General features: G+C 46.4%; 1 protein-coding gene across 4 annotated transcripts in view; it reads left to right on the forward strand.

The window, feature by feature from the left end:
* CACNG7 (calcium voltage-gated channel auxiliary subunit gamma 7) overlaps window positions 1–18296 on the forward strand; it is a 28829-nt gene that overhangs the window by 5775 nt on the left and 4758 nt on the right. For all 4 annotated transcript variants that reach the window (XM_017497921.2, XM_037727641.1, XM_017497919.2 and 1 more), the window contains one exon: window positions 287–427. In XM_017497921.2, the coding sequence (XP_017353410.1) occupies window positions 287–427 (141 nt within the window). The remainder of the gene's footprint in view (window positions 1–286; window positions 428–18296) is intronic.

The following is an 18296-nucleotide window of genomic DNA, read 5'->3' on the forward strand; positions in this document are numbered from 1 at the left end:
AAAAAAAAAAAAAAAAAAAGAAGTGGCAGGGTTGAAAGAATGAGGTCCTGTTGGTGAGGAGGAGTCAGCCAGAAAGGGGCGGGATTAAGCTCAAGGAGGTGTGGCCTGGGAAGGGGCGTGGCAGGCCTGTGTCTACCGAGGACCAATCAGGGGAAGGGGAGGAGCCAGTGGGGAAGGGGAGGAGTCAAACTAAAGGTCAGAGGTGGTGAGAGCAGAGGTCAAGGAATGCTGAAGTGTCCCGCTGGAGATTCCTCCTCACCCCTGTCTCTCCCCATCCCCTCCCCAGAGACAGTGCGCACGGCCACCCCCTTCCCCATGGTCAGTCTCTTCCTCGTGTTCACGGCCTTCGTCATCAGCAACATCGGCCACATCCGCCCGCAGAGGACCATTCTGGCTTTCGTCTCTGGCATCTTCTTCATTCTGTCGGGTGAGCCTAAGGCCTTGTGCGCTCGGGGACCATTTCCAGTTCCAGGGACCTGTGGTTCCTCTTCCGCTTAGTCACTTCCTTGCTATGTGGCCTGGGAGGAGTTGCGGACCCTCTCTGAGCCCCACTTTTCCTTCTATGTGCAATGGAAATATCAATGCCCATTGCAAAGCGTCCTTTAGAGGACAACATTATAGCGAGGGCTTACTGGGTGCTAATTAGGTAGCAGGCTCTGTTCTGATATCCACAAACAACCTTGTGAGGTAAATCCTATTAATAGCCCATTTTACAGATATGGAAACAGACACTCAGAGGGATGAAGTCATTTGCTCAGGGCCATACAACTAGTGAGAGGCAGAGCTGGGAATGAAACTCACGCAATTCGCCTCCGGAGGCTGTATTTTTAACCACTGCTGATAAACTGCAATTAACAGTTTACAAGGCTCCTTATTTTCTGTGCAATATTTTGTTTTAAATTTTTTCAAATAAATGGAAAAGTCCAAAGAAATTTACAGCGAACACCCATGTAGCCACCACTTAGAGTCAACCATTAACAGATCCCTAGACCTGCACGACCTTGTATGTCCATCTGTCTATATGTTCAACCATCCACCAATCTACCTTATTGTCCAGATGCATTTCAGAGTAAGTTTCAGGCGTCAGTACACCTCACCCCACATACTTCATCATACATGTAATTAGAGTTCAAAATTTGTTTACAGTTTTTTTTCTTCTTTTGAGGCACAAGCCTCTTTTTCCTATGTGATCTCATACCCATCTTCTAACATCTCTAGGAGTTGTTATTAGCATTCACTTGAGAAAATGGGGGTACCAAGGCCCAGAACTGCATAGAGAGTTGCCCAAGATACCAACATAAACAATTGCCAGAGGATTTGAGTGTCCAGAGTTCCAGTAAAGCCTTTTTTCTTCTTCTTATTAATTAATTAATTTTTTTTTTTTTGAGATGGAGTCTCCCTCTGTTGCCCAGGCTGGAATCCAGTGGCATGATCTTGGCTCATTGCAACCTGTGCCTCCCAGGTTCAAGCAGTTCTCCCATCTCAGCTTCCCAAGTAGCTGGGACCACAGGCACCTGCCACCACGCCCAGCTAATTTTTGTATTTTTAGTAGAGATGGGGTTTTACCATGGTGGCCAGGCTGGTCTCGAACTCCTGGCCTCAAGTGATCCTCCTGCCTCAGCCTCTCAAAGTGCTGGGATTACAGGCTTGAGCCACTGTGCCTGGCCTAAGGTCTTTATTTGTTTGTTTGTTTATTTATTTATTTTGAGATGGAGTCTCCCTCTGCCGCCCGGGCTGGAGTGTGCAGTGCAATGATCTCAGCTCACTGGAAAGTCCACCTCCCAGGTTCAAGCGATTCTACTGCTTCAGCCTCCTGAGTAGCTAAGATTACAGGCACCTGCCACCATGCCTGGCTAATTTTTGTAATTTTTTAGTAGAGATAGGGGTTTCATCATGTTGGTCAAGCTGGTCTTGAACTCCTGGCCTCGTGATCCACCCACCTCAGCCTCCCAAAGTGCTGGGGTTACAGGCATGAGCCACCGTGCCTGGCCTGAAGTCTTTTTTCTCTAGTGCTACTCTCCAAATTTCAGCCCAATCCAATGCAATTCAGCTAAAATCAGCCCAAATCAACTCAGCTCGGGTACATTTAACTCCATCCATCCAATCCAACTAACCCCAATTCATCTGACTCCATTCTTCAATTCAAATTAACTCAACATAATTTAATTAAACCCAAATCAGGTCCTTGTAATTCAGTTGATATTTTATGAACAAGCCCCACTGCATGCCTCATCTCCATTCCATCCCTTGGGGCTGGCACTCAGCTCCTTCTTTTCAGTGGCTGTGCTAACAGTTGAAAAGGGATCCTCCAGCATCCCCTCCTCCAGTCCCTGCTCCTCACCCAGCCTCCTCTGGGTGCAACCTCCCCCATGCCTTCAACCTAACCTGAAGACACCTTTTCCAGGGAAGGCAGGGTACAACCTCCGTGCAAACTTGAATCACAGCGTGTGGAGCCAGACACTGAGCTAAAATAAGACATGGAGAATATCACGATCCTAGAGTGTCAGAGCAGAAAGGTCTCATCATTTTTCAAATGGAAAAATAGTGGCCTAGAGAGAGAAAGTGGGGCAGGAGTAGATGGCATGGGGGTTTTTATTCAACCTGGTCAAAACCATTGTAAGGAAAGTCCCATTGTTTGTGGTTCACAGGAACGGAAACAGGGGCTTGAAGAGGCGATATAACTCATCAATGGCAGAACTGTGATTAGAATCTAGGGTATTCTGATTTCCAAATCCATGCTATTACCACCCACTGCACCAGGAGCGGATGGCCCAAGGTCACACTGAGGATCAGGGTGCAGTCAGGCTGCAAGCCATGCCTCTAGGGTAACAATAGAGTAATTTGGAAGAGATTGAATCCAACTGCCTGAATTCCTTCCTGGTATTCATTTCACCAGCTATCACCTATGCACTCTATCCCACGGTATCAGTCATGTGCTGCCAAGCCTCTGGGGTATAGAACCTAGAAAGAACTGGGTTCAAATCTTGCTTTTACCACTTACTCACAGTTGAACCAAAGTGTTTTATTTTATTTTTTTAAATTTTTATTTATTTATTAAGTTTTTTTGAGATGGAGTTTTGCTCTTGTTGCCCAGGCTGGAGTGCAATGCTGCGATCTTGGCTCATTGCGACTTCCGCCCCAGGTTCAAGCGATTCTCCTGCCTCAGCCTCCCAAGTAGCTGGGATTACAAGCACCCACCACCACGACCGGCTAATTTTGTATTTTTAGTAGAGACAGGGTTTCTCCATGTTGGTCAGGCTGATCTTGAACTCCTGACCTCAGGTGATCCACACGCCTCAGCCTCCTAAAGTGCTGGGATTATAGGCATGATCCACCATGGCTGGCCTAAACCAAAGCCTTCTTTTGTGTTGTTGAGGGGACAAATCTTGGTCAATGATTGGCAAACTTTTTCAGCTTAGGGCCAGACAGCAAATATTTTAGGCTATGTGAGCCATAGGTTCTCTGATACAACTAGTCAGCTCTACTGGGAGGCAGCTTGGCCACTATAGAGCAAAAGCACCAGGCGTGAACAAATGGGAGTGCCTGTGTTCCAGCAGAGTCCAGAGTGTGGGCTCTGAAACGCGAGTTCCATGTAATTTTCACGTGCGTGAAATAGTATTCTTCTTTAAATTTTTTTTTAATCAAAAGAAGAATAGATAAAAATCATGCTTAGCTCACAAGCCATACAAAAGGAGGCAGCGAGCCAGGTCATTATTTGTCAATCCCTGATTTAGATCATGAATGTGAAGCTCCTGACCTAGTGCCTGGACTGTAAGAGTAAGTGCTCAACACGGAGTAGTTTTAAGTAAATAAATAAATGTGGTAATAATAGTAGTAGTACTAGCAGTAATTGATTTTTTTTTTTTTTTTTGAGATGGAGTTTCACTCTTGTTGCCCAGGCTGGACTGCAATGGTGCAATCTCACCATAACCTCTGCCTCCTGGGTTCAAGTGATTCTCCTGCCTCAGCCTCCCGAGTAGCTGGGATTACAGGCATGCATCACCACAACTGGCTAATTCTGTATTTTTAGTAGAGATGGAGTTTCCCTATGTTAGTCAGGCTGGTCTTGAACTCCCGACCTCAGGTGATCCGCCTGCCTCAGCCTCCTAAAGTGTTGGGATTACAGGCATGAGCAAGTGCACCCGGCCAGCCAACTTATTTATTTATTTAAGATGGAGTTTTGCTCTTGTCACCCAGGCTGGAGTGCAAGGGTGCAATCTTGGCTCACTGCAACCTCTGCCTGCCAGGCTCAAGCAATTCTCTTGCCTCAGCCTCCTGAGCAGCTGGGATTACAGGCATGTGCCACCATGCCTGGCTATTTTATTTTTCTTTTCAAAGCAAACATGCATGCCATTGCAAGCCTGGCTATTTTTTGTATTATTAGTAAAGACAGGGTTTCATCATGTTAGCCACGATGGTCTTGATCTCCCAATCTCAGGTGATCTGCCTGCCTTGGCCTCCAAAAGTGCTGGGATTACAGGCGTGAGCCACCGCCTTATTTTTATTTTTTTCCCCTTCTGGTTGAATTTCAGCTCACAAAAACCAGCTTTTTTTGGGTCCAGACAGTTCTAGGGGCTTTATACATATTATGCTATTTATTTTCTTCACCCTGTAAGGCAGGTGCCATTAATACCTCCATCTCAACACTGGGGAAACAGAAGCATTCAGAGGTTAAGTTGTTCCATAGGGGAAGCAAGACTCTAACACAGGCTCCTCACCATGGCATTGTGCTGCCCCACCAAGATTCAAATCATAAACAGGAGATTTAAAAGGAGAAGTTAAGGACAGAAATAATACCAATGCCTTCAATCTTGGAATGGAATAGCCTGGTCTGACTGCTCCTGTTCCCAATGAAGAAACCAGAGTTCAAAGAGAGAAAGACAGGGATTGCCCAAGGTCTGGGCATTGGTGGAGTTGCCCCTGGTCTGGTGATTGGCGGAGCTGTCTGAGGTCCGGTCGTTGGCGGAGCTGTCTGAGGTCCGGTCGTTGGTGGAGCTGTCTGAGGTCTGGTCGTTGGTGGAGCTGTCTGAGGTCTGGTCGTTGGTGGAGCTGTTTGAGGTCTGGTCATTGGTGGAGTTGTCTGAGGTCTGGTCATTGGTGGAGTTGCCCTGGTCTCGTGATTGGTGGAGCTGTCTGAGGTCTGGTGATTGGTGGAGTTGCCCTGGTCTGGTGATTGGTGGAGCTGTCTGAGGTCTGGTAATTGGTGGAGTTGCTCCTGGTCTGGTGATTGGTGGAGCTGTCTGAGGTGTGGTCATTGGTGGAGCTGTCTGAGGTCTGGTCGTTGGTGGAGCTGTCTGAGGTCTGGTCGTTGGTGGAGTTGTCTGAGGTCTGGTCATTGGTGGAGCTCTGTGAGGTCTGGTCATTGGTGGAGCTGTTTGAGGTCTGGTCATTGGTGGAGCTGTCTGAGGTCTGGTCCTTGGTGGAGCTGTCTGAGGTCTGGTGATGGGTGGAGTTGCCCTGGTCTGGTGATTGGTGGAGCTGTCTGAGGTCTGGTCATTGGTGGAGTTGCCCCTGGTCTGGTGATTGGTGGAGCTGTCTGAGGTCTGGTGATTGGTGGAGCTGTCTGAGGTGTGGTCATTGGTGGAGCTGTCTGAGGTGTGGTCATTGGTGGAGTTGCCCTAGTCTGGTGATTGGTGGAGTTGTCTGAGGTCTGGTCATTGGTGGAGTTGTCTGAGGTCTGGTCATTGGTGGAGTTGCCCCAGGTCTGCTCATTTGTGGAGCTGTCTGAGGTCTGGTCATTGGTGGAGCTGTCTGAGGTCTGGTCATTGGTGGAGTTGCCCCAGGTCTGGTGATTGGTGGAGCTGTCTGAGCTCTGGTCATTGGTGGAGTTGCCCCAGGTCTGGTGATTGGTGGAGTTGCCCAAGGTCTGGTCATTGGTGGAGTTGGCATTCAGTTCTGGAGAAAGCAGTGGAAGGGCTAGGGCAGGAGGGATAGGGTCACAGCTGGGCATTAAATGTTGCACAGGGATCTGTGCTGGGGATGGACTGAAGGAAAAGAGACTGGAAATGTAGAAACTGAGGAGGCTTGTGTAGTGACCCAGGCTGTAGCAGAGAAGGTCTGCACCGAGGCTGCAGACGTGAGGAAAAGGCAACTGGATGGCCATGTGAGAGAGGGATATTGATGGAAGAATCAATAGAATCAGATGACTGACTGGATGTGGTTGGTAGGAGAAATAGCAGGAAGCTAGAGGGGCATTTGTTTTTTCCAGGTCATAAGAGGCGTACCCATGCATGTCCCATATTAGCCCCTGATCATCAAATATGATCTGTGCATCTGCTTAATCATTCAGTCTTCAGATATCCTGTATTCCGGGCCCTGTCCTTGGTACTGAAGACACAACTAAATCCTTATGTATAGCCTAGATGCACCCAAGTCACAGAACAGCTCCCGACTACATGTCAGTCAAAGCTTTTCACACTTTTCCTTAAATCCCCTCAGTAGATTCCCATTGCACTTTGAATGCATCCAAATTCTTCACTCTGGCCTCCAAGGTCTTCCATTATTTGGCTACTGCTCAGATTTCTGAGTTCATCTCACTCACACTCTCTGCATTGCTTATAACTTCAGCTACACTGGCCTCATTCTTCTCCTTGAAAATACTAATCACAGCCTCACCTCAGGACTTGGTACACTCATTATTCTTTCCTGCTTGGAAGTCCCTTCCCCACCTCCATCCCCACCCGACCCTAATTCTCAGAAGCCTCAAATTTTGTCCTCTTCCGAGTTGCTTGTTCTGACAACAATACCTAATACTACCTTGCCCCTACTATGCTGTCACATCCTTTATTTTATATTTTTTCATAGCATTTGTTGCTACGGTCGTGCTATTTGTTTTTGTCTTCTTGTACCAGAATGTAATCTTCAAACGGGCTGAGACAGACCAGGTGTGGTGGCTCATGCCTGTAATTGCAGCACTTTGGGAGGCTGAAGTGGGTGGATCGCTTGAGGTCAGGAGTTCAAGACCAGACTGGCCAACATGGAGAAACCCTATCTCTACTAAAAACACAAAAATTGGCGGGGAGTGGTGGTGGGCCCTGTAGTCCTAGCTATTTGGGAGGCCGAGGCAGGAGGATCACTTGAACCTGGAAGGCGAAGGCTGCAGTGAGCCGAGATCATGCCACTGCCCCCTAGCTTAGTCGACAGAGCAAGACTCTGTCTCAGAAAAAAGAAGGATGTGGGGGGCACTGAGATCTTTTCTTTATGAGATGGAGTCTCGCCTTGTCACATAAGCTGGAGTGCAGTGGCGCGATCTCCTGCCTCAGTCTCCCGTGTAGCTGGGATTACAGGCACCCAACACCACACTTGGCTAATTTTTGTATTTTTAGTAGAGACAGGGTTTTGCCATGTTGGCCAGGCTGGTCTTGAACTCCTGACCTCAAGTGATCCACCTGCCTCGGCCTCCTAAAATTCTGGGATTACAAGTGTGAGCCACTGTGGCCCAGCCAGGCTGAGACCTTTTCAAACATGTTCTTGTTTGTATCTTAGAGCCTAGAAGTGTTGTTTTTATGAAGTGCAAATTGAAATATTTCTCGAATGATCGCGCCATTGCACTTCAGCCTGGGCAACAAGAGCAAAACTTCATCTCAAAAAAAAAAAAAAAGAAGACAAGAGGCCGACGCCAGTGCACCTGTCCATGGTCCTGAAACCCAATTCTCAGGCCAGGATGGTTCTATTCAGCTTGGAATATAGGTGTTCTCAAGCCGTGATGGTTCTGTTCAGCTTGGAATGCAGAATGGATGAGTGACAGTCCTGGGTATTCTGAGAAAAGGGAAGATGCATTAACCTGACATAATATGGTGTTGTAGGAAGGGTGGGAGAGACCAGGGAGGCCTTCCAGGAAAAGGTGACATCTAAGTTGATATTGAAAGGGTCAGGGGGAAGTTTTCAAGTCTAGAAAGAAAAGTGCCTGGTTTGGAGACGGAATTCACAGCATGCGATAAGACCCCAGAAAAGAGCTAGGACAGGCCGGGCGAGGTGTCTCCCGCCTTTAATTCCCAGCACTTTGGGAGGCCAAGGTGGGTGAATCACCCGAGTTTAGGAGTTCGAGATCAGCCTGACCAACATGGTGAAACCTCGTCTCTACTAAAAATACAAAAATTAGCTGGGCGTGATGGCGGCCACCTGTAACCCCAGCTACTCGGGAGGCTGAGGAAGGAGAAACGCTTGAACCCGGGAGGCAGAGGTTGCAGTGAGCCAAGATCGCGCCATTGCACTCTAGCCTGGGCGACAAACAAAACTCCGTCTCAAACAAAATAAAGAAAGGAAGCAGCTAAGACAGAGGTCGACGCTATGCGCCTGTCCATGGTCCTGAAACCCAGTTGTTCTCAAGCCAAGATGGTTCTATTCAGCTTGGAATGTAGGTGACTCTTGCCTACTGTGCTTTAAGAATTTCAAGGCAGATGTAGTTGAGGGGGTGGGAGGAGAGTAAGAGAGCTGGATTGCAGAGATAGAAAGGGGGAAGGGAGGGAGAAAAAGAGAAAGGAAAAAGAAGGTTATTTTTGGAGAACCAGGGCTAATGCAAAATGGCCAGAAAGAAAAAGGAATGGCAAGAATGCCTTACTACAAAGAAAAAAGAAAAGAAAGTCTCTTCCTCAGTGGAAATATTTATTTCCTTTCCATCAAACCCTGGCCCTGACTCTGCTATGGAGACCGTTATGTATTTATTTATTTTTTGAGACAGGATCTCCTTCTGTTGCCCAGGCTGGAGTGCAGTGGCACAATCTCAGCTCACTACTACCTTCACCTCCTGGGTTCAGGTGATTCTCATACCTCAACTTCCTGAGTAGATGGGACTGCAGGCACACACTATCACACTCAGCTAATTTTTGTTGTTGTTGTTTTTTGTAGAGAGGGGGTTTCACCACGTTGGCCAGGCTGGTCTTGAACTCCTGACCTTAAGTGATCTGCCCACATCAGCCTCCCAAAGTGCTGAGATTACAAGCATGAGCCACTACACCTGGCAGAATGTTTGTTATTTAGAGCTGTAACGTGAAGCTTGGGCCTTAAGTCTGTGGTTGAAGTGAACTCTGAGACAGTTGTTGTCAGCAGGAAGCAGATCACAAAGAGCCTGGAATGACAGGATGAATTATTTCTCCCATGGGCAGGAAGCAGATCACAAAGAGCCTGGAATGACAGGATGAATTATTTCTCCCGTGGACAGTAAGAAGGAGCCAAGGAAGAGTTCTGAGCCTGGAGGGATAGAGTCTGCTTTGGGTTTCAGAAAGGGAGATGAAGATTTTGGAACAATGGTACAGGCATAGAGAATAAGCCCTGAGCTGGGGCAAGGGACTGGGGGAAGCAAAAGGGGGGTTAGATTTTTGAGGAATTCAGGAAGTAAAACAGACATAATTTGATTGTCCTTCAGTGACCATCCCTGATGGAAAAAAGAGGGAGATGGGGGTGGGGGAAGAGAGGGGTGGGGAGGGAGAGAGGAAAAGAGAAGAATTAAGCTATCTCCCCTGCATTTGAGTTAGGCACTGCAATGAGTATGGTTTCTGGAATTCTTCAGTATTCCTTCCCTATAAACCTGATCATATTTCAAGACCAATCTCAGGTGCCTTTTCACCATGTAATGCTCTATGATTACCCCTTTTTTATATTATTTTATTTATATATTTTGAAATGTAGGTTCACTCTTTTAACCCAGGCTGGAGTGCAATGGCACAATCTTGGCTCATAGCAACCTCCACCTCCCAGGTTCAAGAAATTCTCCTGCCTCAGCCTCCTGGGTAGCTGGGATTATAGGCGTGTACCAGCATGCCCAGCTGATTTTGTATTCTTAGTAGAGACGGGGTTTCTCCTTGTTGATCAGGGTGGTCTTGAACTCTTGAGCTCAGGCAATCTGCCCATCTCGGCCTCCCAAAGTGCTGGGATTACGGGCTTGAACCACCGCACCCAGCTTTTTTATTATTATTATTATTTTTTTAGATGAAGTCTCGCTCTGTCACCCAGACTGGAGTGCAGCAGCACAATCTCGGCTCACTGCAACCTCCACCTCCTCGGTTCAAGCAATTCTCCTGCCTCAGCCTCCCAAGTAGCTGACATTACAGGTGCCTGCCACCATGCCTGGCTCATTTTTGTACTTTTAGTAGAGATGGGGTTTCACCATGTTGGCCAGGCTGGTCTTGAACTCCTGACCTCAAGTGATCCACCTGCCTCAGCCTCCCAAAGTGCTGGGATTCCAGGCCTGAATGACCATGCCCGGCCTACAATCACTGTCTTACTGCATCTCAACATTATGGAATACTAGAAGTTTAAAATACTATGGAAGTTCAAAGCAAGGAAAAGTTAATTCTTGGAAGGGATAGAGGAATGGTGGAATTTCGAGTCAATGGGCTTTTCTAGAAGTTCCAGCTGCATGGCCAGTATATTCATCTGTTCAAACAGTATTGACTAGTTGCTGAATATGGTGCTAGTTGCTAAGAGAATAATAAAGAACAAGGTGGACTAGTTTCTAGCATCCTGGGGATCTAGCATCCAACTGGGGATGGAGGAGATGTCTAATAAAAAGTAACAAATACATAATATAATGTTAGATAGTGCTACATGCTACTACATGCTACAAACATAAAAAAGCAGGTTAGGAGGAGAGTGACGGGGAGCGGTTATTATTCCACCCACCTGAATAATCCAAGAGTGTTTTTCTTTTTTTTTTTTTTTTGAGAAGGAGTTTAACTCTTGTTGTCCAGGCTAGAAGGCAATGAATGGAGACAGGAGAATCACCTGAACCTGGGAGGTGGGAGTTTCACTCTTGTTGTCCAGGCTGGAGTGCAATGAGTGGTGTGATCTCGGCTCACTGCAACATCCGTCTCCTGGGTTCAAGCAATTCTCCTGTCTCAGCCTCTTCAGTAGCTGGTATTACAGGCATGTACCGCCACACCTGGCTAATTTTGTATTTTTAGTAGAGACAAGGTTTTACCATGTTGGTTAGGCTGGTCTCAAACTCCTGACCTCAGGTGATCCACTTGCCTTGGCCTCCCAAAGCTCTGGGATTACAGGCATGAACCACCACACACGGCCAATCCAAGGTTTCAAAATGTTTTTCTCTCTCTGTCTTTCCCTCCTCAGCTGACTGCAACCTCTGCCTCCCAGGTTCAAGTGATTCTCCTGTCTTAGCCTCCTGAGTATCTAGGATTACAAGCATGCACCACCATTCCCAGCTAATTTTGTATTTGTAAGTAGAGATGGGGTTTTACCATATTGTTCAGGCTGGTCTCGAACTCCTGACCTCAGGTCATCCGCCTGCCTCAGCCTCCCAAAGTTCTGGGATTACAAGCGTGAGCCACCACATCCGGCCAATCCAAGGTTTTAAAATGTTTTTCTTTCTCTATCTTACCTTTTCAAAATTTTTATTTTATTTATTTATTTTTTTTTGAGATAGAGTCTCACTCTGTCGCCCAAGGTGGAGTACAAGTAGTGTGATCTTGGCTCACTGCAACCTCTGTCTTCCAGGTTCAAGCGATTCTCCTGCCTCAGTCTCCTGAGTAACTGAGATTACAGGCACCTGCCACCACGCCCAGCTAATTTTTGTATTATTGGTAGAGACTGGGTTTCACCATGTTGGCCAGGCTGGTGTGGAACTCCTGACCTCAGGTGATCTGCCTGCCTCAGCCTCCCTAAGGGCTGGGATTATAGGCGTGAGCCACTGTGCTTGGCCTCACCTCATTTAAACACACCACACACATATTTTTTTGACTTTACCATTTGAAAGTAAATTGCACACATGTTGATAGTTTATCTCTAAAATTAAGTGTTAGTATGCATCCTTTAAGAATAAGGGTTGGGTGCTGTGGCCTCACTTTGGGAGGCCAAGGTGGGCAGATCACTTGAGCTTAGGAGTTCGAAACCAGCGTGGGCAACATAGCACAATCCCATCTCTCCAAAAAATACAAAAGTTAGCCTGGCATGGGGCGTGTACCTGTAGTCCCAGCTACTTGGGAGAGTGAGGCAGAAGGATGACTTGAGCCCAGGAGGTGGAGGTTACCATGAGCTGAGATCGTGCCACTACACTCCATGCTGGGCAACAGAGGCAGACCCTGTCTCTAAATAAATAAATAGAAGACTAATGACATTCTTCTACATAACTACATTATCAGACCTGGAAATTGTATAATTTCGTAATATAATTTAATACTTTTTTTTTGAGATGGAATTTTGCTCTTGTTACCCAGGCTGAAGTGCAATGGTGCGATCTTGGCTCACCACAACCTCCGTCTCCTGGGTTTAAGCAATTCTTCTGCCTCAGCCTCCTGAGTAGCTGGGATTACAGGCACGTCCCACCATGCTCGGCTAATTTTGTATTTTTAGTAGAGACTGGGTTTCTCTGTGTTGGTCAGGCTGGTCTCGAACTCCCAATCCGACTGCCTTGACCTCCCAAAGTGCTGGGATTACAGGTGTGAGCCACCGTGCCTGGCCAATTTAATACATTTTTAAACTGTCTGACTATTTCAAAAGTGTCTTTTATAACTCTTTCCCCAGAACCAGGATTCAATCTAGGTCCATGCATGACATTTAATTAATAAGTCTCTTTTTTTGGCAGGCACGGTAGCTCACTCTTGTAATCCCAATACTTTAGGAAGCCAAGCTGGGCGGATTATTTGAGGTCAGATGTTTGAGACCAGCCTGACCAACATGGTGAAACCTCGTCTCTACTAAAAACAAAAAAATTAGCTGGGTGTGGTGGCACATGCCTATAGTCCCAGCTACTCGGGAGGCTGAGGCAGGAGAATCGCTTGAACTCGGGAGGTAGAGGTTTCAGTGAACCGAAATCATGCCACTGCACTCCAGCCTAGGCAACAGGGTAAGACTCTGTCTCAAAAAAAAAAAAAAAAAAAAAAAAAAAAGTCTGTTTTAGTCTAGACTAGTTCCACTACTATTTTTTTTTTACAACACCGACTTTTAAAATATATCTCATTATTAAAATATAAAAAGAAGCCAAGCACAGTGGCTCGAGCCTGTAGTGTCAGCTACTCTGGAGGCTGAGGTGGGAGGATCACTTTGAACCCAGGAGATGGAGGCTGCAGTGAGCTGTGATGGTGCCTGCCCTCCAGCCTGGGCAACACAGTGAGACCTTGTCTCAAAAAAAATTATAAAATAAAATAAAATATAGAAAGAATAGTATAATGAAATTCATGGATCCTGTACTCAGTTTCAATAATTACCAACATATGGCAAATCTGTTTTTAGTCATATTGCCATGTCCTCTTCTGCATTTCACTGCATTATTTTAAAGCCAGTCTCAGACATCATTTTATTCACAGACATTTCAGTGTATCCTGAGTTATAAGTAGTCTTTTATTTACTATAACCACAATGCCATGATCAAGCCCAAGCAAATAAGAATAATTATTTAATATTATGTCATATGTAGTTAATGCTCAATCTTCCCCATTGGCCTCGTAAATGCCTTTTTATGGTTCATTTGTTGCAAATCCAGATCCAAGTTCCACATGTACATTGAGTTGATCTCTGAAGCCTCTTTCAATCTAAAACAGTCCCTTTCCTATTTATTTCTCACCTTTTTTTTTTTAGAAATTTGGATTTTTGTTGTGTGGAATTCCCACATTGCAATTTTTCAATGACATCCCTCTGTTTTGGTTTAATATGTTCATCCATTTCAGTGTTATCTTTTTTTTTTTTGAGATGAAGTTCTGCTCCTGTCACCCAGACTAGAGTGCAGTGGTGCAATCTCAGCTCACTGCAACCTCCGCCTCCCATGTTCAAGCGATGCTCGTGCCTCAGCCTCCTAAGTAGCTGGGATTACAGATGCCTGCCATCACATCAGGCTAATTTTTGTATTTTTAGTTGAGACAGGGTTTCACCATGTTGGCCAGGCTGGTCTCAAATTCCTGACCTCAGGTGATCTGCCCACGTTGGCCTCCCAAAGTGCTGAGATTACAGGCGTGAGCCACCATGCCCAGCCTTTTCTGAAACAGAGTCTCGCTCTGTCGCCCAGGCTGGAATGCAGTGCCATGATCTCGATTCACTTCAGCCTCTACCTCCCAGGTTCAAGAGATTCTCCTGCCTCAGCCTACTGAGTAGCTGGGATTACAGGTATGTGCCACCACACCCAGCTAATTTTTATATTTTTACTAGAGATGGGATTTTGCCATGTTGGCCAGACCAGTCTCCAACTTCTAACCTCAGGTGATCCACCCGCCTCAGCCTCCCAGAGTAGTGACATTACAGGCATGAGCCACTGCACCCGCCCTGTTCCTGTGTTTTCTTGTAAGCCAAGATCTAAAAGAAGCTTAGCTGGATGCAGGTCTGATTTTTTTTTTTTTTTTTTTTGCAAGAGCACTTTATAGATAGGTGGTGCTATTCACATCCTGCTGTATCTATTGCATCAGGAGACACGGAATGTCTGATTGTTTCTCTTTTTGAGGTATGAGAGTTGATTGCTGATTTGAGTGTCATTAGCCTCGTCCATGTCATCATTTTTCTGAAGACTGAGGGACAGGGTATCCTGATGAATGTCTTGGATCTTGGATTTATTTTTTAAATTTATTTTTATTTTTGAGAGAGTTTCACTCTGTCGCCCAGGCTGGAGTGCAGTGGTGCAGTCTCGGTTCACTGCAACCTCCTCCTCCTGGGTTCAAGCAATTTTCCTGCCTCAGCCTCCCCAGTAGCTGGGATTACAGGCTCCTACCGTCACACCTGGCTAGCTTTTGTATTTTTAGTAGAGACAGGATTTCACCGTGTTGGTCAGGCTGGTCTCGAACTCCTGACCTCAGGTGATCCCACTGCCTCGGCCTCCCAAAGTGCTCGGATTACAGTAGTGAGCCACTGTGCCCGGCCCAATGCTGCCTCTTTATTGCCACTTTTCCTGATTCAGGACCCAATCCAAGACCATGCTTTGCATTTCCCTATTGTGTCTCTCTAGTCTCCTTTCATTTTTTTTTAACGTGTGGAGAATGCCATGTGAGCCTTTCATTTTTTTATGCAGCTCTGCTGCCTTTTTTTCATTTTCAATCTTTCATGTTGACGTTTTTGAAGAGTGCAGGCAGTTGAGCTGTAGGGCATCCCACTGTCCTCATGAGTGGATTCAGTTTACGCATTCTCAGCAGGAACAGGACATAAAGGAGGCAATGGCTCGCTCAGCTCTCTTCTCCAGAGGCCCATGGCGTGGGTCTGCCCCATTGCTGGTGATGTTAACTTCGATCGCCTGGTTACGGTGGTGTCTGCCAGGTTCTCTCACCATAAAGAAAACTTTTTATCTCTGTAATAATTAATAGCTCTTTTGTGGGGAGATTCTGTCATCCGGCGATGGAGCATCCCCTCGTGACTCTTGCCTGAATCTAACGTTACTACTAGGATTGCAGAGTGGTGTTTTCTTCTAACGCTATTATTCCACCTACATGGATAAATTGGTGTGCTACTGAAAAGAACTTTCTCTTTTTTCTTATTTTAAATATATGTCAGTGTGGACTCATGTATTTTATTTTGTTTTTAATTTAGTTTTTTTTTTTTTTTTTTTTTTTTTTTTTTTTTTTTTTTTTTTTTTTTTTTTTTTTTTTTTTTTTTTTTTTTTTTTTGAGATAGAGTCTGGCTCTGTTGCCCAGGCTGGAGTGCAGTGGCATGATCTTGGCTCACTGCAACCTCCGCCTCCTGGGTTCAAGTGATTCTCATGCCTCAGCCTCCTGAGTAGCTGGGATTACAGGCGCCCGCCACCATGCCTGGCTAATTTTTGTATTTTTAGTAGAGACGGGGTTTCACCATGTTGGCCAGGCTGGTCTCAAACTCCTGACCTGAAGTGATCCGCCCACCTCGGCCTTCCAAAGTGCTGGGATTACAGGCGTAAGCCACCATGCTCAGCCTAATTTAATTTAGGTTTTTGACACAGTTTTGCTTTGTCACCCAGGTTGGAGTACATATGCAGTCATAGCTCACTGCAGCCTTGAATTCCTAGGCTCAAGTGATCCTCCCTCCTGAATCTCCCAAGTAGCTAAGACAACAGGAACTAATTATTTATTTTTTGTAGAGATGAGGTCTCACTATGCTGTCCAGGCTGCTCCCAAACTCCTGGTCTCTAGTGAACTGCCCACCTCAGCCTCCCAAAGTGCTGGGATTACAGGTGTGTGCCACCGTGCCTAGCCTCCATTATTTTTTAATGACAAATCATGCTGCAATCAATCAGCCTGTGCATATGTAGTTTCCCATCATGGGAGGCATATCCTCAGGTTAAATTCCTGGAAGCAGGATTGCTGGGTTAAAGGATAGATCCGTGTGTGATTTTGTTAGATGCGCCGAAATCCCCTTTCCCATGTCGGCACCGTTTTGCATTCCCACCAGCAATGTAAAAGAACGTCCATTCTCTCAGCCTCCCCAAAAGAGTGTGTTGTGAAGCTTTTAAACTTTGACTCCCTGGTTGATGAGAAGTGGTATCTCATCATATTTTTTTCACCTGTGTTTCTCAAATTTTGAGTGAGGGATAGATACTTTTTTAAACAGGGAGATCATAAAAGGTCCCTCCCTCCCTGCCTCCTTCCTTCCCTCCTTCCTTCCCTTTTTTAAACAGAGAGATCATAAAACCTCCTTCCTTCCTTCCTTCCTTCCCTCTTTCCTTCCTTCCTTCCTTCCTTCTACTTTTTAAAATAGAGAGATCACAAAACCAAACTCCCTCCCTCCGTCCCTCCCTCCCAGAGTTTTGCTCTTGTTGTCCAGGCTGGAGTGCAGTGGCATGATCGTGACTCACTGCAACCTCTGCCTGTCAGGTTCAAGCGATCCTCCTGCCTTAGCCTCCTAAGTAGCTGGGATTACAGGTGTGTGACATTGTACCTGGCTAATTTTTGCATTTTTAATAGAGACAGGGTTTCACCACGGTGGCCAGACTGGTCTCGAACCCATTGGCTTCAAGCTATCCTTTCACCTGGGCCTCCCCAAGTGCTAGGATTATAGGCATGAGCCACTGCGCCCGGCCCATAGAAAGTCTTTCTAAAGAGGCAACAAGTGAGGAGAGAGCTAAGTGACAGACATGGGGAAATCTGGGGGAAGGGCATTCCAGGTAGAAGGAATGGCAAGACCAAAGGCCCTGCGGCAGAAGTGAGCTTGACGAGTTGAAGGAAGAGCAAGAAATTTAGGTGTTCTAGGCTGATTGTGGTGGCTCACGCTTGTAATCCTGGCACTTTGGGAGGCCAAGGTGGAAGAATTGCTTGAGCCCGGGAGTTTGAGACCAGCCTGGGCAACATGGGGAGATCCTGTCTCTACTGAAAAATGCAAGTTAGCCAGGCATGGTGGTGTATGCCTGTTGTCTCAGCTACTCATGAGGCTGAGGTGTGAGGATCGCTTGAACTGGGGAAGTGGAGGCTGCAGTGAGCTATGATTGCACCAGTGCACTCTTGCCTGGACAACAGAACAAGACCTGCCTCAAATAATAATAATAATAATAATAAGGTTAAGAAAATTAGGTGGTCTAAGCAGAAGAAACAAGGAGAAACTGATCAGAGATGGTGTAGGCAGGGACCGGATCACGTATGCATTATTACAGTCTAAGGGGTTAGCAAAGTCTTCTGCAAAGAGCCAAATAATAAATATCTTCAGCTTTCCTGGCTGCCTGGTCTCTCTTGCAACTGCTCAGCTTTGTGTTTGTAGCACAAAAGCAGTCATAGGCAATATGTGAGCAAATGGGTGTGGCTGTGTTCCAGTATCATTTATAGAAACCAAAATTTGAAATTCATGTACTTTAAAAAGTACATGTACTTACATCTGTAAGACCAGGCACAGTGGCTCATGCCTGTAATCCCAGCACTCTGGGAGACAAGGTGGGCAGATCACCTGAGGTCAGGAGTTCAAGACCAGCCTGGGCAACATGGCAAAATCCTGTCTCTGGAAAAAATACAGAAAATTAGCTGGGTGTGGTGGTGTGCACCTGCAGTCCCAGCTACTCCAGAGGCTGAGGTGGGAGGATCACTTGAGCCTGGGAGATGAGACCAGCAGTGAGCCATGATTGCCCCAGTGCTCTCCAGCCTGGGCGACAAAGCAAGACCCTGTCTCAAAAACAAAACAAGACAAAAAAGTTGTGAGGATTACATACCTGTAATCCTAGCACTTTGGGAGGCCAAGGTGGGCGGATCACTTGAGGTCAGGAGTTTGAGACCAGCCTGGTCAACATGGTGAAGCCCTGTCTCTACTAAAAATACAAAAAGTAGCTGGGCGTGCTGGCAGGTGCCTGTAATTGCAGCCACTCAGGAGGCTGAGACAGGAGAATCACTCGAACCTGGGAGGCAGAGGTTGCAGTGAGCCGAGATTGCACCACTGCACTCCAGCCTGGGTAACGGAGCAAGACTCTATCTCAAAAA

The sequence above is a fragment of the Cebus imitator genome, unplaced genomic scaffold (assembly GCF_001604975.1).
Source record: "Cebus imitator isolate Cc_AM_T3 unplaced genomic scaffold, Cebus_imitator-1.0 Scaffold235, whole genome shotgun sequence".
Classification (NCBI taxonomy): domain Eukaryota; kingdom Metazoa; phylum Chordata; class Mammalia; order Primates; family Cebidae; genus Cebus; species Cebus imitator.